This window comes from Serinus canaria, chromosome 1A, assembly GCF_022539315.1.
Source record: "Serinus canaria isolate serCan28SL12 chromosome 1A, serCan2020, whole genome shotgun sequence".
NCBI classification, from domain to species: domain Eukaryota; kingdom Metazoa; phylum Chordata; class Aves; order Passeriformes; family Fringillidae; genus Serinus; species Serinus canaria.
The window spans coordinates 63,150,664-63,173,028 of NC_066314.1; the positions used below are offsets into that span (position 1 = coordinate 63,150,664).

General features: G+C 42.9%; 1 protein-coding gene across 1 annotated transcript; it reads right to left on the minus strand.

Annotated features, from left to right (window-relative positions):
• Positions 1 to 2,212: 2,212 nt before the first annotated feature.
• KLHL42 (kelch like family member 42) lies at positions 2,213 to 14,681 on the minus strand. The gene is made up of 3 exons (XM_009094255.4): positions 13,741 to 14,681; positions 6,835 to 7,028; positions 2,213 to 3,071 (listed from the first exon to the last, which is right to left on the minus strand). The coding sequence occupies exons 1-3, from the start codon at positions 14,643 to 14,645 to the stop codon at positions 2,620 to 2,622; spliced, it is 1,551 nt and encodes a 516-aa protein (XP_009092503.1). The 5' UTR covers positions 14,646 to 14,681; the 3' UTR covers positions 2,213 to 2,619.
• Positions 14,682 to 22,365: the final 7,684 nt, after the last annotated feature.

Here is a 22,365-nt window from a genome sequence, read left to right on the forward strand (position 1 = left end):
ATAGCTTTTGGAATTATGACTGCACAAAGAAATGAATGGGTTTGATAGGACTTGATTTGATACACCCCACTGCAAACCCAGGAGTGATGGGGTTTCTTGGTTAATTTGCTAGGAAAGAGAATTTGGATGTGACTTGGATGTGATTCCCTCCACCAATATTGGTCACAGTTGACTGTAGAGTACTGAATCTGGAACTGAAAAAAAATTTAGGAAAGCAAGTAGCATAATGTGACTAAGATAATAAATCACCAGGCAATGGCACCCTGCTTATATTTATTCTGAAACACTTCTGGAAGAAGCATCTTATGAAAGTCACCTAATTCCTTCATTGCAGAAGAGCATTTCTGTGGTCTGATACTGCTGTCAAAACATAGCAGTTGCACAATGCCTTCAAAGGAAATAAAAACACATCAACGTGGACTTAGCTAATTGAAGTCATACAGAGCTGAGTGGCAGGCACCAGCCTGGGCTGAGGCATGACATTCTCCACCAGGCTGCAAAAGTTCCACCCAAAAAGGTAAATCTCAGGCATCCAAAATACCTTGTGTTGTGGTTGCTTTCATCCTGAAAGTGTTCAAAAACAAATGTCCTCATTCTGGAGAAGTTTCTTGGGATTTTCTGTTTGGGTTGCTACAGGTGATTGGAAGCACCAAGATTTATGTGTGAGCAGGGACTGGCGAGGCACTTTAAGACTGATAATCCTTTAACAAGAACAGATTTCACTCAAAACTGTGGAAAAGCAAGGAGTTACAGGGACCCTGAGGGAACCACTGCTGCCTCGTCCTCTGTACAACAGACCCCTGTTTTCAAAAGAAGATTCAGATTCCTGAATTCTAATGAAGAAACAAAAAAGACATCTCCGCACATTAGGAATGTTTTCAGGTGATTTAAATCTCATCTTATGTGGATGAACAGCTGGCACAGAATCAGCATCCCTGAAATGTGTTTCGCTCATGTCTAACCTGGCTCTTCTCATGGTGACCCAGAGCTTTTCCTCTCCTTGTTGTGAGGACACACTCTCCAGAGCTGGACAGGCACCTTGCACTTGTGAGCTACAAGATGAAAAGGGGCCAGTCATGGCTGCAGTTCTGTCAGGCAAGAGGCAGGAACTGGGAGAAGTGTCACCGACATGTTCTATGAAAAATCCTTTCTTTAGGATTTTTCCCCTCCTGAGAAGCTGAGAGGCCTCAGGAACAAACTGTAAACAATTCTTATCTGCTGCTGTGGAATGCAACAGGGGGAATCTGTGATTGGCCTCGTCAGGCTGTTTCCAATTAAGGGCCAATCACAGATGACCTGTCCGGACGGTCTCGGTCAGAGACAAGATTTTGTTATTGATTCCTTTTCTATTCTTAGCTTAGCCTTCTGATGAAATCCTTTCCTCTATTCTTTTAGTATAGTTTTAATATATTATCATTAAAATAATAAATCAAGCTTCTGATAGATGGAGTCAACTTTCTCGTCTCTTCCCTCATCCTGGGACCCTTGTGGACAATGCCACAGGAGAAGCTCCTGCAGTATCCACTGCAGAATCCCCACAAAGGAGTCCTCACAGTGACCACGGTACAGTGCCCTTTACAGAAGTACAACATTGGTTGGCAAACCTGAGGCAACCTTCCCTGGTGACACAAGAAAGAGCCAACACTCTCATGTCCCCACTCTGGAGGACGTGTTCAGGGAGTCATTTATGAGAGCCAAACCAACCATGCATGTCCCACAGGAGTGTCACCAATCAGGATGTGCCTGGAGCAGGATCACCTCTGCACGTGCTCAGGGACATCTTCACAACATACAGCTTGCTGCCAACTGCAATTTGATCTTTAAAACTCGGTTTTAAGTACCACAGAACACAACAAGATAACTAAGACTCAAACCTTTATGACAATTAGGAAACTTCACCCTTTGAATAAAGAGCCTTTTTACTTCTATCTTAATAGTAGCAAGAAATGCTGCCAACTTCCATTAAAGGAGCATCTACTTTCCAATCAGCAACTGTAGTCTCTAGGTAATTCCTACCAGTCCCTGGCAAAGCATTGCACTACAAATAATTCAGAGAAAATTCTTCATGGGACCCCAGTTGCTGGAACCTTCGAGAATCTTACTTGCTGCCATTGAAGAGGTAAAAATGGGATAGTATAAACAATCTGAAACAGAGAACACTTGACAGAACATTTCTTGAGTAAAAACTGTATTTTGAAAAAAATCAATCCTGTTGTGATTTTGATTATACTAATTATTACTTTATTGAATTATTTCCACTTTTAAAATGTATATGTTTTGTTCTACACTGTCTGCTTAGACTAAGAATAAAACCAGACTGATCAGTTTTGCCTTTGGAACTCCTGTATCAGTTGCCAACACAATAATTTTACATTGAAATTGCAAACAATACCTGGTGAAATTTTAATCCAAACTAGTAAAATTTTCAAATTCACATCTTAAAACTGTTTCTGGAAGCATTTCTCTTCATACTGAATTCTGAAACCTTTTTAGAGAACAGAATCAGTATTTTATGCCTGCATTATGCAACCAGATTACATTTTGAAAATGGAATCATTCAGAGGCAGCAATATTTCACCAAAGAACCAGTAATGAACTGAAAAGAAAACCCTCGTGCTCTTACACTTTTCGCCCATCAGGCAAATACATAGAACAGATCAGAATGTTCTGTCCAAAGGCTGGGAAGCGCCCCAGGGTCTCCCAAGTGTCCGTGAAGATGTTATACTTCAGGAACAGACGCTGCTCCAAGCTGGAAGACAGAGTAATATTCCTACTCAAGATATAGACTCCATCGTTGTGGAGCGTGCAAGTCAAGTTAAGGCCGGATTTGGATGAGTTCTCATTGAGGTAGAGCCACTCTCTGGTGGCAATGTTGTAGGACTGCACGGTCAGCACGTCCTCACTGGGGCTGGATCTGTGGCTTGGTCCGAGGTCGAGGATGCAGCCCCCCACCAGGTAGATGGTCTCCTCCACAGACAGCATCTGCTGCTTGCGCACGTGCACGTCGCACAGCTCCAAGTTGGTCCAGGAATCAGAAGTGGGACAGTACTGCAGGATGCTCATGTTCCTGCCTGAAACAGAGAGGAGACATTCATAAATCAGTAATTCTGTCCCAAGGCACTCGTGGGAGAGCATTTTTCTTTCCTACAAAGAGTCCCAGCCTTTCCTGCAGATTGCTCACACATTTGCAGGGCAAGCCAGGGGAGAAATGGAGATCACTGACAACTGTAGCTCTTTGCCCTTGACAAGAAAGTTTGAACGTTCTGTTCCCTGGCACAGGGGGAAAAAATGATGCTACTTCTGGCACATTACATGATGTAAATTGTCTGAGCCTGCAGATTTTAGCAGAATCTAATCCCTACCTTTCAGCTTATGCTTTTAATTTTGTCTCTGATTGATACATAAGTATTTTTTTACAAAGAGGGAAATGGAGCAATATTCTCATCTCCAGAAGTGGTCACAGATGAATCAAACTATCATGAAGAGAGTACACTTCATTAATGGCTGCCAAGTGATGATTTATCATCCAAGCTTAACTCTGATACTTTGCATTTCAGTCCATGTTTCAGTCACATTTTCATGTTTCATTACTTTTAATGTTTCATTACTTCACATTTCAGTTCCAAAGTTTTATGGAATAAAATTTGTAAAGCTGGTTACATTTCAGCAAGTGGTCTGGATGACCTAAGGGCACCTTATAAAGAGAGAAACACACATTGTCAAAATCATCTAAGAACCAGGAAATCTCTGCCATTAGACAGAGGCTCAGAAAGAAGCTGAAATCATCTCCACAATTCACAACTCAGTGGGTGCCTATGTTTGCAACAGTGTTGTTATTCCACAAAACTGTTACAAAACCACCCTGATTTATGGCGCAGTGAAGACCCTGGCTGTGCCCAAGGCTTCACTAAATTATCACAGAATCCACACAACTCGGTAAATTCAGTTCCAGTCTCTGGAGACCTGAGCTCAAATCCAGCCTCAAGTGACAAGCAGGAACAGGTTTGCAGACTCTAGACAGGTCTTTTATTAAATCTCCTCCATGGTACCAGTCTGTCCTGCATGATGACTTCCAGATGAGCTCCCAGGGGGAAGAGCAAACAGGGACATACTGACAGGTTCTGTGAGGGCACAGGTATAAATAGCCAGAAATATAACTGGACTGTCGTGAATGAAGTGCATCAGTGGCATGATCAGGGAGGTGCTGCTCCATCCAGCATTTGCACCCTGATTATTTTCATGGCAGTGCTCTGTGAAACTACAGCTCTACATATAGATGACCTTTGTCTACAAACAATCTATCATTCTCTGACTCATTAAGGGGAGGGGAAGTCCCAATTAAGTTTCTATGACTATCTATAGCAGTTAACTTTCCCTGGAAAATGTGCTATTTGAGAGGAGGTGTATGAAATAGAAGTCCATTGCAACATGGCACTAGCATGCTCAGTTCACAGCCTGGGTCTCTTATATGCACTGAAACAACAACAAAAAAAAAACCCCAAACAAACCCCACAATACAAAATATGAACACTACAGTGCACGACATGGAATTTCTACTAGGATCTAAGTTCAGAAGTTAGAGCTGCAAACTCAAGAGAAGGACTTTATTCAAGAAGTGTCATTATAATTTACAGTGGGAAATTCCAGATCTTGCCATCTCTTGGAAAGTGCAGCCTCAGGAGAAAGCTCTACACAAATTTAAGAAACAGCCCACAAAATCTACCAAAACTGAGGTATATACAGAAGTACCAAAAATTACTAAAAATAACATAATTTAAAAAAAAATAATTGCTGTGTGTGTTTTATGTAGTAAAGGTAGCAAACCAGCATATAAACCTTAGTGGTTATCATATCTTTAGATCTTAACACTTTCTGACATCAGCACACTTCAGAAGGAAAATCACCAGTTCAACTGAGGAAAGTGTCTAGGTCTCCGACCAAGATGTCACAGAAAAATTGATTCTAGACTCTTGTTCAGGAAATTATTTATAGCAAGCACAGGTGTTTGTTGTCCTGAGTGATCCTGGATTTACACAGAAGCCTAAATGTGCTAGTTATCCACTGCTCAAAACTTCCTATTGTTTTACTGCTCGATTTCCATTGCAAAAGGCTTTTAGGAAAAGACCTGGGACAGAGGTTTGGAGGGCAGCAGCTATCCGCTGGAGTGTGGAGGAAGGCAGAGGTAACTCACAACTCTCCTTCAGCTGAACCTAGAGGCAGCAAGTACCAAGTCAGGAGCCTGCCACAGAGTAACAATCCTGACTGCACATGCCTTGTTCAGGAGTTTTAAAGGAATGGGATCTGCATCATCAATGTGATGATCTTCCTCTTCATGACACCAGGACTAGGCAGCCTGATGAAAGCACAGCTCAGAAAAGGAACTTGCAGAGGGTGTAGGAGAAAAGCTGCTCCTCCTGTAACTGTGTAGCACTCTTAACCAAATCAGAGGTCTTTCACCTCACCCCTTCTCTCTCTCTCTCTAGATAAAAATGCCAAACCCCTAACCCTGGTCTCTAGAGACAAGACTTCCCATTAACCTGTTTCAACCCCTTCTCCTTGTTCTCTTGTCTCACAGGATATTTCCCTTTGGATGTGAATTCTCAGCACAACAAGTGTTTCATGCCAGACATCTCAGAGTCCCAGTGCTGGATGTGAGGGAGCACAGTGGCCCCAGCAGATCCTGTAGTGGGTGTGACCAGAGGACTGGGACTGCAGCACACACAACACAGCACAGCACAGCTCTCCATATAGATACAGGCACATTTTCCTCACAGAAGCCACCAAGGCTCTGGATCAGAATGGTCTGACAAAATGTTTTTGAGGGTTTTCACTATCAGAAGGATCTTAAGCAGGGACAGTGTGTCTTTTATAAACTTTAAAATGATTCAGAGCTCAAATCTGCTCAGACACTAGAAGCTTGTTCTAATATCAGGTTAGTTTTGCTTGCAGTACTGTCTGTAAAAGCTGATCTGTCTTCTGATTTCATTCCCTGCTTGGAAAGAAAGCCTTAAAACTGCTGTGGTCAACTAAAGTAGGCAAAGGCCAAACCTAAACTTACAAAATCCTGGTAAATACTGAATATTTGACATGTTTAAAAAATTGACTTCCAAAGCTCTGAAAAATGTTTTCCCCCCCTAAAATGGCACTATGTACTTAAAGGATGAACAAATAGGAGCTTTTTTTAACTGAACTTGTTTGCTCACTGGATAAAAGAAAAGTAATTGTCAGAAGAGAATGAAACTTCAAATCCTCCCCTCTGTACAGTGTCCACAGAAAAATTTGGTATAGAAATTAAATAAGCTGAAAGTGTTGGTTCTTGCTTCAGCTTTGGATTGTTCTATTAAAGTATAACTTGAATTAGCCTGTGAAACACTGAAGTAGTGCAGTGAAAAGACCATGACATCTATTAATACATGAGAAACACTAAGGCAGGCAGATATTTTCTATGAATTTTTCCTTCTGGCAGTCTAAACCAGGTATTTAAAAAGCAAACAAAGTATAGCTGTTGAGACCTCTCTCTATGGAGTGATTAAGAAAATGGGTAAAGGCTAAGCTGGGTGCTGAAGTACCCATCAACTTGTTCTCTTCAAGTAACAGAGCCCCAGGTCCACACAGGCTCTGAAGAAAAAAAACAAACAAATTGATTCTTTTCTGATAGAGCTATTGTTTTGTTTTGCTTATTTCATCAACAATTTTCTACCAGCAATTTATTTCTTTGTGTTTTAATCAGCATTACGCAGCCCTCAAAAGCTTTCCTGAAAAGCAGGAGCAAATTATCTGGGCCTTGGAAACAAGCAGGTAAAAAGCAACAAGAAGTAACATCAAACTTGTTACCTCGTGCAGTGTATCCTCCAATAACGTAGATCTTGCCCTTACATTCACAAGCTGAGAATTCTGCAAGAGGGTTCGGCATGGATGCCACAAAATTCCACCAGTCATTCTCCGGGTTGTAGCATTCCACGTTGGAAAGGGACTGGCCACCGATGGCATAGAGCTTTCCACTGACAGCCAGGAGCTTGAAGTTGGACCTGAAAGAACAGATTGCAGCACTGAAATGAGGTGCATCAGAAATACAGAGGAAAGCTCTTCCTACCCAGGCTCTGACACACCAATCACCACTCACAGCTTGTCCCACCGCCTGAGGTATCTGCAGCATCTGAACTCTTCTGCCAGGCCAAAATGCTGTAAAACTACACTGCAATTAGTCAGAACAGTAACCAGTGACAGTTTGAATGGTATTGATGATGATGCTGAGACTGAGGAATATTTTATTTTGTATTTCAGTCAGTGCCAGTTCAGCTCTAGATGTTCAGTTAACCAATGTGCTCAGCAGACAGATCACTTTTATCAGGCTTTCAACAATGTGCCATTGGTAGAGAAAAGTGCAGAGAAAGATACAATTTCAGTTAGAATTGCAGAACTTTCAAACAAGGCTTGATGGATACCTATGAATGCATATTTGTTTTAGGCTGTATTATGGAATCTCTTTAATAACCCTTATAAAAAAGCAATTTAAAGTGGAATATTGTAAATCAAAGGCGACTCCGACATTGGTGAGGGAGAGAGAATGATGCATCTGACTCCATCATCAGAAGGCTAATTAATTACTTTTTTATACTGTACTATGTACATTTCATCTAAATTGAATCTGCAATGCACTCACTCTTGCTCACAGAACTGAACTCATCTCTGATTCTCTCCTGACTGTCCCGTGACAGTCCCACACACACACTTCTTGGCCCTGACAGGCCAAGGGAACAAAACATCCTCACTTTGGGTAAACAATCTCCATATTGCATTCTACTTTAGCACAACACAGGCACAGCAAATGAGATAAGAATTGTGTTTTCCTTCTTTGCTTGTCTCACAGCTTCTCTGTTCAGAGGGCATGTGAATACCACAGTGGAACACACTGAATCCTGTTCAGCAAAAGAAAGAAGAGAGAATCCTCTGTAGCCTACTCAGCATTAAACTACTAAATACATCCTCTGAAGTAAGATCTATCTGCAAATTATGTTCTACCCATAGCTGAACAAAAATGACATTGCATCCCATGAGCAATGCCCTCCAAACAGGTCATTTATTTCTCAGTCTGTTCCACTATGCTCTCAAAATTTGCACAGGGCAAAGGGCAACTTCCTGATTCTGAGGCATGAGAAGTCTCCTACCTCACACCCTGAAGGTAACACAGACAGAAACAAATGGTCCATGGTGATGAGAGGTGCAGATTTGGAGGAAGAACCTGGAGGATGTGAAGACAGAACTCTTGTATGCTGCTCTTCCTTCCAGCTAGGGAAGCTGGTCTAACAAAGGACGAGCTTTTCCTCTCCCCAGGAACAGTCTCATTGCCTAGAAAGGTTGCTCCTTCTCTTCTGCTGAGCCAACTGAGATTTTACCATTGCTATCCCAATTAACTGGATGTGTGGCAGTCCCTGGAGTGCACCAGGTCAGCACAAAGCCAAACAGGGAACTGTGTATATAAAACTGAAATGATGTTTCAGACATGCACTGGCCTGCTGGACAGCAAAGGGAGTACCACCCTGCAGGAATCCAACATTTAAAACTTACTGCTAAGTACTTTTGCAGGGTTTTGTCTGGATAAAATGAACCTGCCTAGCTGCAGACTGCCCTGCAACTTTTTTTATTAAATCTATTTGGAAAAAGGATTTGTTTCCAGATGGAATCACTTTGTTCTTGTCAGCCTGATACAGCTTTGGAAACAAAAATGCTCCTTTGAAGGAATTAATTGCTTCTTATTCTTTTTTTTTCCCCCTGACATCTACGATTAGGTCAGTCTGTTCATATTCCCTCAATAGCAATGATGCTTTCCATTTCACGAGAATCCAGAATAACATGGCAATCAAAAGCAGATATGAAATGAGGATAACTATTTGCAAAACATTATGATTTTGAAAGCAGTACACCTATTGCAAAAGTTAGGACAGAGAAAAAATTTCCACAAATTAACAAAGGGGCAAAACCACTTGGAAAGTTATCTATTGAAACACAAACAGCTTCAAATATTCTAAAAGGAGGCCACAAACATTTGTGTCAGCAATTTAACCACTCCCAAATACTTGTTAAATGGATGATATTCAGTGGAATATCATATTAACAATAACAATAAGGTTCATTTTACTCAAAAGTAGCTGAAGTATTCATCACCACACTTCATGTGAAAGTTTGGACAATGCCTCAATATGTTTTGAAAAACTTCTGCCATTCACCTTTCCATGCCAGTAACAGTAGGTGTCTTTATGGAGAGTGCACATCAGGAAATATTTAGTGCATTTTTAGTCTCTTTTAATGTGTTGAGCAGCTGGAAACAAGGAAAGCAAACACTGAGCAGGCAGCCAGCTCTCCACAACCAACAACTGTTCCATGGACTACAGCCTGGAAACAGGGGGGCGGAATCAGTCAGATTCCACCATGACGGAGCTCCACTCGCACCTGTGACTTGTCTAAACCTGAGGGATCAAGATGTACTTTCCAAAAACCAGGCCTAGAGGGTCCCTTCTTGCTGGGACAAGCCAAGGTACAAGCTGTCTTCTGCTGCCCCCATTGACTTTGAACAGGAGCCCAGGAAGAGCAGTGAGAGGGAGCTGTAGAGTTTTACCATCACTCAAAATCCGTCCTTCACTCAACAAAGTGCAAAGTGCTGCATGCACAAAGGAAGGAAAATGTAACAATGAATGCAAAAGAGCTGGAGCAGAGAGGATTTCTGCATGCAAGACAACATTCCACAGCTACCCAAACCTACCCCATGGCTCTGCATTGTGCTAGGTGTATGTGCAGGAGCCCGTGGGGGCAGTGGCTATGAAGGACAAACACGGTTTTTGTTCATTGACAATCTCACTTAGGGTACAACAAAAAAGAGTTAGCCCAGATACTGGGGAGGATTTTCTGATCAGAGAGGTGCCTAAACATGGGAACAAGAGAGCTGGGAAGAAGATTCCAGTGTAGGTTGGAATCTACACTGCTGGAGGATTTCAAGAGCAAGTTAAGTATGTATTTATTTGCAAGGTAGCCAAGGTCCTGCTGCAGAACACGAGCCTTGGAGTAACCAGCATTGTTTCTTCCTGCCAAATGATGAATTTAATCCTAAAGTTTCTCAAAAATTAGATGACCTCTTTATTCTAGAGTTTAAGCACTTCCAACAGAGACAAGGAACCATGAAAGCACAGTTGCAGAGCAATTCCAAAGCGTTTTACATATTTCCAATGAGTTCCTTTTTTCCCCTTTTTTATATTTCTTATGTGAATTTGCAGAGTACACTGCATCAAACATTTAGCTTTAGAAGTGTGTGACACATCTGTGGTAAGCAATGTACGGGTGGCTCTAACTTAAAAAAAATTTGAAGTCTATTTTCTTCCAGCACAGAAGAATTTTGAGTGAATTAAAAAAAAAAAAAAAAAAACAGTAAAAATGAGGAAGGAGAAGATCTCCTGAACAAGCAGCATTCCCCAGAAGCATCAACTCCCACATTTCTGTAAGAGTCCTCAGAGTGGCAGTAGTTCTGGTACAGATTGCTCACAAAAATCATGTTCCATGTGCATAATTTCAGCCTGGGGCTTACATGGGTCTTCCAGGCCTGGAAGATTTACCTGCCATGAGTGGGAAGGTTCTGAAGGAAAACAGAAGTGGAATATACAGCTATGACTGGCACATTGCAGTAGGAATCCTATGAGCATATTATTTTTAAATAGTAAATTTCACCAGACAGTGTTCACTTCAAAAAAAAGAAAATGTTTGGAAGGTATTCAAGGACATTATTGCAACAGTCCCCTATTCACTTTGTTACCTTCTTGACTCCAAAGACCACAAGTGATCTTGAGCAACACTAACATGGAGCTGCTTCTATTAAAAAGTTCAGGTCACTCTCTCTCTTGAGAATTCCAAGTACAGAAACACATCTAGAATGAAAAGGTCTAGAAAACCTGATCTGTTGTGGACTATTTGTGATCAGCACTGGATTTAGCACTCAGACGATGAGAAATGCCATGCTCAGCCATGGGCTTCCTTGGTGAGCCTGAGCACATTATTTTAGCTCCTTTGGGCATGTATAAATTGGGAATAACAATCTCTGAAGCTCCTGGGGGCATCACAAGAACATTATACAGGACTTGGCTCTTGTGAAAAAGTTTGAAACTAAAGTAATAAGACCTGTACACCTAAAAAGAAAGCCAACAGTGAAGACCCAAACCAGAATGGCTGTTAAACATTCAGGCAGCTTTCATCTTCTACTTAGAAGTAAATTAGGAGTATTTCATCTAAGCATGTGAGGAGATTACAACAATGGAAATAATTAATGATAAAAATACCATGAAATTTGAAAGGTTTGTTTAGGGCAGAAAGTTCTTATATGAAGAGTAGAGCAGCAAAATTATATCCACAGCTCCTCAGCCTTCCTTTGAGGCCAACACATGCAGCCACTCATGCAGGACAAATGCAGATCCTCTGCTGTCTGAAGTCAAACCAAATTCTATGGAAACTAGAGCCCTCCCTGAAGGTATGTCAAATTTCATCCATGGGATGTAATTATATCAGCTGACATGAATTCATTTGCCAGACAGTCACATGGCTGTAATTCCTAAGCAGAAGACTGGGCAACCATCCTGCTTATTTTACTACAGCATAACAAACTAAAAATACAATGCCAGGCCAACTGCAGCTCTAACTGCAGCACAGATGTGTGGCAGACAGGCATCAGCACTGGTCATGCAGCATGCAAACCCCTCATGTCAAAAATGGTGCTGCTCCTGGCTCCTAGGGCACAGGCCATCCCTCCCTGCCACAAAACACCAAGCAGATTATCAGGGAGCTGACATCTTATGTCAGATAGAAAAAGTAATAACTAACTGCAGAGCTGAGACTCAGTGAAGCTGGTAAAATCAGAAATGTGTTTTGTGAAGGGGTAAGCTGAGCTTCCATGAAAAAAAGTTCCTGCAGTTACCCAGGGAACAACATCCTCACTGCTACTTTGCAGGTGTAATTCTGGCCTGCAATAAATACAATGGAATTTAAGAATAAATATTATTACAAAAATATCCATTTAATGGATATTTAATAAAGAATAAAATAAAATAAAATATCCTGCTGTTTTTCTGCAGTAAATGGCCAGTGTGAAATTCTAGTCTAAGGAACACCTTGCTGTCACCTGTGATGGGTCTGAAGATTAGGCTGTTGTGGCAATGCCATTGAAAATGGTAACAGGAGAAAATATCCATGTGTTTATTTCAAGTATAATGATTATACATCCCAGCAAAAACAAAAAAAGGGAAAGTGTGGAGGAAAAAAGGCTGATCTAGAGTTTGAATACACAAACTTAAGGTGCAAAAAGGGCCTTGAAAAGGTACTTTTTAAAAACCCACATTGCAGAGTCAACATACATAGTAACAGCTCTCTTGCTATAGACATCACATAAACAGAACCTCGTGATTTGATCACTGTGGCACTTCTGTGATGTTCATTTCCATAGGAGACACTGTGGGCTGACCCCACCCTGCTTTTCTTGCGAGGCCAAGTGCTCCCAACCCCATTCACACAGGTCCTGCCGTCGAATGAAGCTAGCTAAAACATCTCTGTTCCCCAAGCACCTCAGGGAACTCTGCTACAGGCTCAGCCTCTAAGAAAGGTCTGTAAGAAAAGGTGTTTGTAGTGCTTAAAAGCCAAACATTCATTTTACAGATGAAACTTTTCCCATCACCCTTCCAAACAGTCAGAAACACTGAGAAAAATGGTTTCAGATCAGTTGTGATGACTGATTAGGGAGGTAATTATTTTAGTAAAATTCTCACAATACAAGAAGTGAGGGGGGGGAGATGAAATGGGAAAGACTTAATTTTAGGTCTAAACCCTGTTTTGAGAGGGTTTAGGTGGCAAAAGCTAAACAGAGCCAGGAATAGAGACTGCAGTTTAACTACCCAGATACAAAGCATTTATGCCAACGGCTTGGATCTCTGTGCATGCTTTTTCAATTCACTGGATAAAGAAGAGGATTTCCGTTCTACAGTGGATTTTGGCTTCCTTACTTTTTCTTTTTCAGAAAGAATAGATAAAATTTAAAATACTTTTACTAAAATGGAAACAAAGAGGAAGTAAGTTCATGTTGGAAACAAAGCCAGTTTGTTTCAGTGAAATGAAAGCCTTTGTTTCTATAACTCCAAAGTGTGGTTAAGGTAGAGGAGCCACAGCCTTGGCCAGGAAGAAGGCCTCTCTTCCTGGGCCCTCCTCAAGGCTAGGTCTTTAGTACTCTTTCAAGTATAAATTATACAAGTGTTTCTGAATGCAAACTAAAACATCAATGTGTAATAAAGGGTTCAAAAGGATAAAAGTAAAAGAGAAAAACTGTCAAAACGATGAATGATTCCCAGATCCAAACATTCCCATCAAGTGAGAAATTTCTCACCATCTTCCTGATGTTTTCCTGGTATTTCACTGAAGCACAGGCCTACAAAACATTCAGATTTTTATGAAAGTACAAACCACTGGACAACTGCTGCAACTAAATTGTTTTGGCCATCTCCAGCTCTGGTATAGCCTGTACATCCCCGTTAAGAGCAGGAAAACTCATTACATACTTAACTGGAGTTACAATGCACCAAAAAGAAAGCGGGAAAGGAGTTTTCTCATTGGTTTGTTTGGTGGTTCAGAGCACAGACAGGCGCGTCCCTAAGGCTGAGCCAGTGCCATGTGAGTGAACAGGATCTATCTCAACACCAGACAGGGAGCAGAGGTTACCTCTTCTGGTTCATCGAGGCCAGCTGGCTCCACTCGTTCAGGCACGGGTTGTAGCAGTGCGCGGCCGAGATCTCCTGGCTGGTGATGCGGTAGCCGCCGACGATGAACAGGTAATTGTCCAGCGTGGCCGAGCCGTAGCCGCGGACGCTCACCAGGTCGGCGGGCAGGTTGTTGGCCAGCGGCAGCCACCGCTGCGCCTCCTCGTCGTACCTGAGCATGGCCCAGGGCGCGTCCCCCGCGGGGTGACAGCCGGCGGGCAGCCCCGGCGGGCAGGCGCCCATGAAGTCCCCGAGCAGCACGAGGGTGGCCGTGCCCCTCATGCGCCGCTCCCGCAGCTGCTGCTGCAGCGCCGGGGGCAGCAGGAGGTGCGGGCGGGCGTCGGGCCTGCGCAGCACCTGGTGGTAGTGGGCGGCCATGAAGTCCAGGCAGGCGTCGTGCAGGTCCTGCAGGCCGTACACCTGCGCCAGGCGGTGCAGCTCGAAGCAGTTGCCCAGCCGCACCTGCGACAGCAGCAGCCGCAGCAGGGGCGTGACCTGCAGGTAGGACGCGGCCTCCACCAGCTCCTCCAGCAGCGGCGGCTCCTCCTCGCCGCCCTCCTCCTGCTCCAGCCTGGCCAGGCAGGACGTGTTGATGAAGTCCAGCACTAGCTCCAGCCCCAGGGCGCTCAGCCCCCCGCGCAGCAGCTGCTCCTCCTGGCCCTGCCCTGCCTCCCGCATGCCCGAGCGGTAGAGCGCTCGGAAATAGTCGCTCTGCTCGATCAGCTTCCTCTTGCACACCGGGTAGCACTTGTCCCCCAGCCGGATCTGCACCACCTCTTCCCCGGCACCGGCCCCATCCCCTGCTTCCCCTTCCCGCTTCTCTTCCTCCTCCTGCTGCCGCCGCCGCCGCCGCTCCGCCAGGGACATCGCTCACCGCGGGCCTGGCCGCGCCTCAGCCCGGCCGGAGCCGCCGCGCCGGCTCCTCCTCCGTCGGCCGGGCCAGGCCGGGATGGGCGGAGCGGCCCCGGGATGCCGGGAGCGCTGCCGCCGCTCCGGCCCTGCAAGGAGCGACAAGGGGAAGCGAAAAAAAAAAAAAAAAAAAACAACCGCACACAACGCACACGGGGAGGAAAGAGAAAAAAAGCCCGAAAAAGGCAATGTTTGAGCGCTCCGGCGCTGCCCGCCGGGGGGACCGTCAGGGCATCCCCCGGGCCCTGCTAGGGTGGGTATCGGGCACGGTGGAAAGGCCGGTGCTGGGCTCCAGGGGACAGCCCAGAGGCCCAGCGATCCCCCCTGGTGCTCCCCTCTCCTGATTTGGGCCGGGATCGCAGCTGCGGCCGCAGCTCTAACCCCTTGCCATAAATGTACCGCTGCATCCCTGGCGAGGGGCAGCATTCCCGAGGCACTCGCGCAGGGAAAAAGCAGCGGGTGAGCGGCACAGCCAGCCTGGTGCCATCTCATCCCCGCATTGCCGCATCCCTTGCCGAGCTGAATCCCCCGGGGCTCCCCCTGCACGGCCAGAGCAGCAGAGTGACCCGGGAATGGCAAGTGCGATTGGGGACTCTGCTCTGACCCTCCTGGCTCCCTGCGTGTCCCAGCCCCTGGTTTTCCCTGTGAAGACACTGCATAACCTGTTCTGCTGCTCCATCTTTTCTATTTACGCTGAGTTCCTGGAATAGGACATCTGACGAGTGGGCTACGTACCAGGGTCCTGAGTTTGTTTGACATGAACAAGGAATGAGCAAATTAACTGAGCATCTTGGGCAAGGGTAAACTGATAGATTTGCTGTTTGCCTTGTTATATTCTTGAAACACAAACAGTCCTTTATTTTAAATAACCCTACCATCTGCCTAAACAGATGATAAGTCTGCCATGCCTGTATTCTTATATGCTGATACATACTATAAAGATGTTCAAAATATATTTTTTTATCTTTATAAAGATATTTCCTTCAGATATTGCAGACCACAGAAACTCTTTCCCTTTAGCAGTAGTGTGATTCATGTCCAGTTTGTGCAGCTTGCTTAATTTTTAAACAACTCCCTATTTTCACTACTCAGAAGGGATTTTTTTCTCCCCACTAATAAAAAATTTCAATGGTATTAGTCTGTTTTGTGGGAGTTTTCCCCTCTCTTTTAAGGAAGACAGGGTTGTTTACTTTTTAGCATTTCCTCTGTGAAATTATTGTGATCCTTTATCACTGTTTTGTTGATCTTTAGCTTCTTAACTCTAGCCCATGGAGATGACACAAATGTCAATATCAGTTCCAGGCGTTCTTTTCTGCTGACTTTGATAAAAGCATTTTTTGAGGTGAAGTAGATTTGTGCACATGTTTGTTTTCCACCTCACTTCAAAGCATCTTCATCATCTTGCTTTTGAGGGGCCCATTTCATGTTTTGAAATACTTTTCTATAGGATCTCAACCAGACCAAAAGAGGTCTTTTCACTAGCTGGGTCACCATCACCTCTCACCTTCTCTGTCCTACTAATGTGTTTCACTGTTTGCTTGGTTTGTGTTCCTCTTTCAGTCTTCCTCATTATTTAATTAATATTCACATTCCACTTTCCTGTCTTCTTTTCTTAATAAGGCACCACAACATTTTGCTTTTTGAGTTTCTTACACCTAGTTCAAGTTTAGGTATGAGCACTTGGCTGTTTTTTCTTCTGCTTCAGGTTCAGCCTTCAAAAGATTATCCCACACAACAAATGTCTCACCACCTCAGTAGGAGACCAACCCTTAATTCCTTCTTGTCCTTTAATTCCCACAGGCAGGCATTTCAAGCAATTGTAATCATGATTACTCCCAAGGAAAACAGAAATCTCATGTTTGGCATGGCCAGCAAGCTGTCCTGTTGGAATACAGCAGGATTGCCATCTTTAGACATCTGCTTTGGAGTCTCTTATGTTTCATGGATTTGTAAGTTAGCTCCTAATTGGAGAATGCTTTTTTCCATGTAGTCAGTTATGGTAAGTTCAGCCTCAAAGTGTTGACACCACAGCCTGGGTGGATGAAGTATTTCTTCTCTGGTTGTATGTTGCCAGATGAGCCTATGCCTGCCACCCTGCCTGGGATTTCCAGTTCTTCTTCCTCACAGTCCATAAGGTTTGTTAATGAGCTGGATCAATTCTGGCATGCAGTAGTGTTTTATTCCTGCCAGCAAAATTTCAATGGCCCTGACTCCCACAGCTTTCCCCAGGAGCTCTCACATGCCCAAGAGGACAGCAGTACTGAGTGGCCACTTTTACAAAAAGCCTTTCCTTACCCAACTATTTTTTTGTTGTTGTAGTTGTTGTTGGGGTTTTTTGGGGGTTGATTGTCAGCTCTCTGTGCTTTTTCCAGGCTCAGGGCTGGGCAGTTGTGCTAAGCCAGAGTGTGCTGACAGGACAGGCCCCTTGTTTTTTCCTACACTCATCAGTCAGCCTGTGTGATGTGCTTGTAGAGTACTTACACTGCAAATGCACCAAGGCAAGGTCTACTCTTTTGTTCCACTCTTGTGGAGATAATTTTGTTTGTCTTCCACTCTAAGGTTATACTGATTTCTTCTAAGATCAATAATACATGTTATTATAATGGAATCAAAGAAAAGACTTTACTGTTTCACCAACAATCATCTTGGTTGTACCTTAAGTGAGTAAGAAATGTATTTTCCAGAGTGGGAACTCAATTTCTAGAGCTACTAAGCTGAAATGTGTAGTTCAGATCCATAAAAGAAATGCATGATCTTTGAAACAAATATAAAGAACTGTCTATCATCCTTCAAGAACATGCTGAAGCATCAAATATAAAACCAATCATGGCAGATTTTAAATCTAAAATGTTACATGAGTTTATGACAAAAGAACTTGTCCTGAAGAACAAGACACTCAGAGAGGAAGACAAAGGTAATTCTGGTCAGCTTTTCAATACCTGTCTTCTAGACTTTGGCTCCTGGGGCAAAGTCTTCAAGGTGTTTTAGACAGTTCAGGCCTCTCTTTACAGTACCTGAGAAAAATTGATACCAAGAAAAAGGGTTCTCAAGTGCCAAGAAAGGGACTGTGCAGATACCAGAGTGTCAGTAAAGGCTCTCTTGCTCCAGGGTTGCCTTGGCCATTTGTGCTACATAATTTTTCCCTGTGTCTGGTGCCTGAATGATTTCCTCATAGTTAATGTCTGAATTTCATCCAAGACCAAAGAGAGATCACTCTTTTCTTTAAAAAAGACGTGGAAATGGAAGAAGCTTTTTTCATACAGCCACTCCATTGTAATAGACCATTCAGCCATGACACAGAGAATCTCAGCCTTTCTCTGCCTGGGCACACATTTCTGTAGCCCTCTGACTTTCCCAGCATAGCAAAAGCAAGGAATCACAGAGACTCAGGAGGAGTTACTGCTACAAAGAAAAGTGAAGCCAGGGAGACACTGGATAGTACTTGAGAACCAGAAATTAAAACTGACCTGAATATTCTGAGGAAAGGACCACACTGGGTGGAAAAAAAAACCGTGGAAAAATTGAGTTCCTTTCAGCCTTATTAGTCTAAAGTGTGAACTGGAACTGAATCTGGGGATATTTAAAGTATCCATGCTATCTAATATAAAATAAAAAGTGCCACATTCTGCCCTCTGAGATGCCAGGGAATTGTATTGCACTGCCAGGGAACTGCATTGAGTAACAGTGGAATTACTCAAGACAGGAATTGGTCTTTTGGAAAGGATTTGCCAACTTCTGCCATTGTTCAGTATTTTCCCTGTCACAGGATACAAAGTAAGCACATATGGAATATATGGATTTCAGCATTTCAAAATTTCTAAAGGTGTTCTAAAGGATCTTGGCATTTCTGAGAGGAACTGACCAGAGCATAATTTTACTTCAGCTGAACTCTAGCATTTGTGAAGGATGACCTGCTAAATAAAGGTAATTTCTCTTTTCAGATTTGCAGTCAAACAAATAACTTCTTACCCAGTGCCATCAGCAATGCTATTAAAAAAAAAAAAAAAAGGAAAAAGAAAAAAGAAAGAAAGCACTCTTATTTCGAATAGCACTTGCTCAGACATTATTCCCTAATATTTTCTGTTTATTTTTCTGCTTTTAATGTGCTGTTTATTTATTCCTTGCAATAAAAGTATGTTGCAGCATTACTGAAAAGATACTTGGGGTGACATATTTTTTGAAAGCAGATTGTTTATTATCAAGTATTTGTTAGTCACATCTGAGTGATTAATACTAAAGTGTGTGCTCCTGGGCAGCAAAAAGGCCATCCCATGAGTCTGTATGTGGTGGGCATTCTCTGTGGATCATGAGGACGTCCAGGCCCCAGACAGCAGAGTGGAGGTGGAGGAGTGTAAATCCTTGCAGTGGCCTTCAACCTGGTCCATTTTTTACACCACATACCCCTTAAGGAATATCCTTGAAACTCCCTCAGGTGAAATGAATGTTCCCTGATAAAACTTGAATGGAGGTCAGGCTGCTGGAGTGGCTCTGTCTGCTGCTGGATCCCCTGTTATGGGATGTTTGCTCTGCACAAATGTGTTGTGCATCCACAGCCAGGAATTTCTTGTGCAGCTGTGCCTGGAGGAGACTCAGCTGGGTGCTTTTAAAACAGCAGATATTTTTTAATTCTGGTGTAGACAGGCAGTGCTGAATTTTAGTACATAATAACTAGGTAAAATGAATGGTAATCCACATGGAAGACTTCCACTCAGTATCCAGCTCTGTAAAATTCACCACAAGACTGAAACTCCATCCCCTTTCCCCAGTTCAAGTTCTGCCGTAAATCAGCATCTGTTCATTGTGTTTGCTAAACATTGTGCCTTTTGTCATAAAACTTGGCTCAAGTTAATCTGCAATGCCACTAGATATATATTTGTATAAATCTGATCTGGCTAAGATTTGTGTTGCTCTTTGCTTGAACACACAGATGCCAGTCTCGGAGCAGAGGTTTGGCCAGAATTAGTCTGAAGCCAAGCTCCGAGAGAATCTCAGGGCCTGGCAACCCTTGGAAACAAGGGTTTAAAAAATGGTTTGTATGAAGCCCCAGGAAGAGAAACTGTAATATTTCACCTCTTTTTTCTGGGGTGGGACTGAAACCAGAATCTTTGGATCCAATTGTCCCTAACCTCAGAGAAGGTCAGAGTCATTAAAAATGTGATACGTTGCTCCAAACCAAAACCTGACCACTAATAGCTGTTTTTGACAAAACAATTCTCTCAAAAAATGCTGTTTTGTTGGACTTTAGATATTTTGCAAGAGAGTTTTGATTTCAAGGAAAATTTTAAAGGAGAAAGAAAGCAAGCACATTATTTGAATAATGTCAAAGACGAGGTTTGATTTTTTCCACATATTTATATTTCATTATTTCATGATTCATTACATTAGTCTTTTATAACTTTTATTCCTTAACAGAGTTACAGTGACATATTCTGAAATTATCAATATTCTTGGCTTACTTAAATCTTTGACCTTACCACTACTATACCAAAGGGAAAATACATGTGCAGATCTCAGGAAAATGAGATAAAGGTGATTTTAACACAGGCCTGAAATTCAGTTTACTTATGTGGAGCACAACACAGGCAGGGAACATAATGCTGATGTCCCATGGAATTATACTGCACATTTCATTAAATTCATCACTGACATTCACAGGAGGACTTGGGCAGGTTCATACCTCACCTGGGAAACTGCTTGGGTCTCACTTCTCAGTTTGTCACCTTCCAGCTGCTCTGTCACACAATACCTGGAAAAGAGATAGGCTCAGTGTAACCCATTGTTGCCTTCCAGTGCCTGAAGGGAGCCCACAGGAAAGATGGAGAGAGACTCTTGACAAGGGACGTAGTGCAGAACCAGGAGGAATGGCTCCACACTGACAGAGAGTAGGTTTAGGTGGGATATCAGGAAGAAATTCTTCCCTGTGAGGTTGGTGAGGCCCTGGCACAGGGTGCCCAGAGAAGCTGTGGCTGCCCCATCTCTGGAAGTGCCCAAGGCCAGGCTGGATGGGGCTCTGAGCAACATGGGATAGTGGATCTTGTCCCTACCCATGGCAAGAGGGTGGAAATGGGTGAGCTTGAGGACCCTTCCAACCCAAACCATTCCACAATTCTACAACTAAATAGATCCTTTCTGGTCTTTACATATTCTGAGTGATAGAACCATATATTCCATAAAAGCTGCATGTAGTTCCAAAAATCAAGACATGTCTGTTACTTCATATGGAAAAAGTGTGTGCTTTTGTTTCTGTTTGGCAAAAAAAGAGTTAATGCCTGATGATGAATCCTTTGTGCTGGGAACCTCCTGGATTGTGCCATTCTCACTGCTGGCCCAGGTGGGAAACTTCAGGGACTGTTTCTGATTATAAAAAGGATCATGAAAAAGATCATTTTGCTCCAGCATGGCAGGTCCATTTATATCTCTTTTACTGAAAGGCCTGCAAAAACATTCACATTCTCCCAGGAAACAGGCCCCCCTACCTTTTTGTTTTCCAGGATGAAAGGAGTACCTAAATAAATGCAGTGCTGGTCTGGTACTGGCCACAGACTCCCCTGTGTCAGTGGCAGCCTCTTGGTCCCTCTTTGCAGAGCACATGGAAAATCACTCCCTGGTTTGCAGGTAAGTCTTGAGCATTTCCTTCTTGCAAAATATCTGTGAATTAAAATTTCAGCACTAATTTACATTTCCCATTGAAAAGTCAAAGTGAAATTAAGGGGAAGCTGGCAGAAGATGGTGAAATTTAACAGAAGTTTTCTGGTTTTAATGGAAATTGCCTAAAGCAGCCGTTTATTTACTTGTTTTAATCACTTTATCTTTCATTAAAAAGAAAGTTTCCTTGCACTATTCCTGCCCTTAAAATGTATTCAGAAAAAGAGGAGGAGGAAAGAATACTTTTCATCTCCTTGTTAAGTGCTTCCCCAGATTATTCAGAGTCTTCCAGGTTTCTCTTCTTGGAGATATGGAAAGAATAGGAGTGAGAAAAGCAATCAGAAATCAACATTTTTGCATGCAAATCTTACAGAAGAAAACAGGTCTGAAAATCATAGTAATTCATACCACAGGATGTAAGGCCAAAATACAGGCACATCTGTCAAAATTCTGAGCGTGTTCCAAATCAAGTGATACCTTGGGAAGTTTGGAAAGCTGAAACAAATATTTTTTTAAATACATGGTCAATAGCACTTGTGGCAATGGTAGATAAATGTCTAAAAGCTTCCCTGTGCAGTCCATTGAGTGCAAGCTATCAGGTATTTTAAAATGTATTTAAGGTTTTAAGTGCTGATTATCACAGAGATGAAAATATCAAACTCCAAAACTAAATAAAACAACACAACTGCCAAGAGCTGCTTTTCAGGATAGAGGCTTGAAGAATTACTCACTTATTCTCTTTTTAACAGTTTAATTCTCATATTCCCCACAAACAGACATTTATTTGGAATCCTCCTAATTATAGTTTCAATGAATAAAATAATGCCTTGGCCTTGCTATCAGATACATGGTTAACCTGCTCTGGGCTTTTTAATCTTTCAGTGAGCTGTGTAAGGAACAAAATATTACACCTGTCAGTTCATTTCCGAACCGGGGCCGAGTTCTCAGAAAACAAACATCATCTGTAATGAACTAAGAATTAAAATGAGTTTGAGGCTCTCTCCACTCCCCTTAACTGATCTACACTTCATGT

Bases quoted from the DNA above. Each gene is read 5' to 3' on its own strand.
- KLHL42 (XM_009094255.4), bottom strand. From the start codon at position 14,645: ATGTCCCTGGCGGAGCGGCGGCGGCGGCGGCAGCAGGAGGAGGAAGAG. The intron at 7,029-13,740 runs GTAACCTCTGCT...CTGTTCTTTCAG, and splicing joins GCCTCGATGAACCAGAAGAG to GTCCAACTTCAAGCTCCTGG. The intron at 3,072-6,834 runs GTAACAAGTTTG...TCTCTGTTTCAG, and splicing joins TGGAGGATACACTGCACGAG to GCAGGAACATGAGCATCCTG.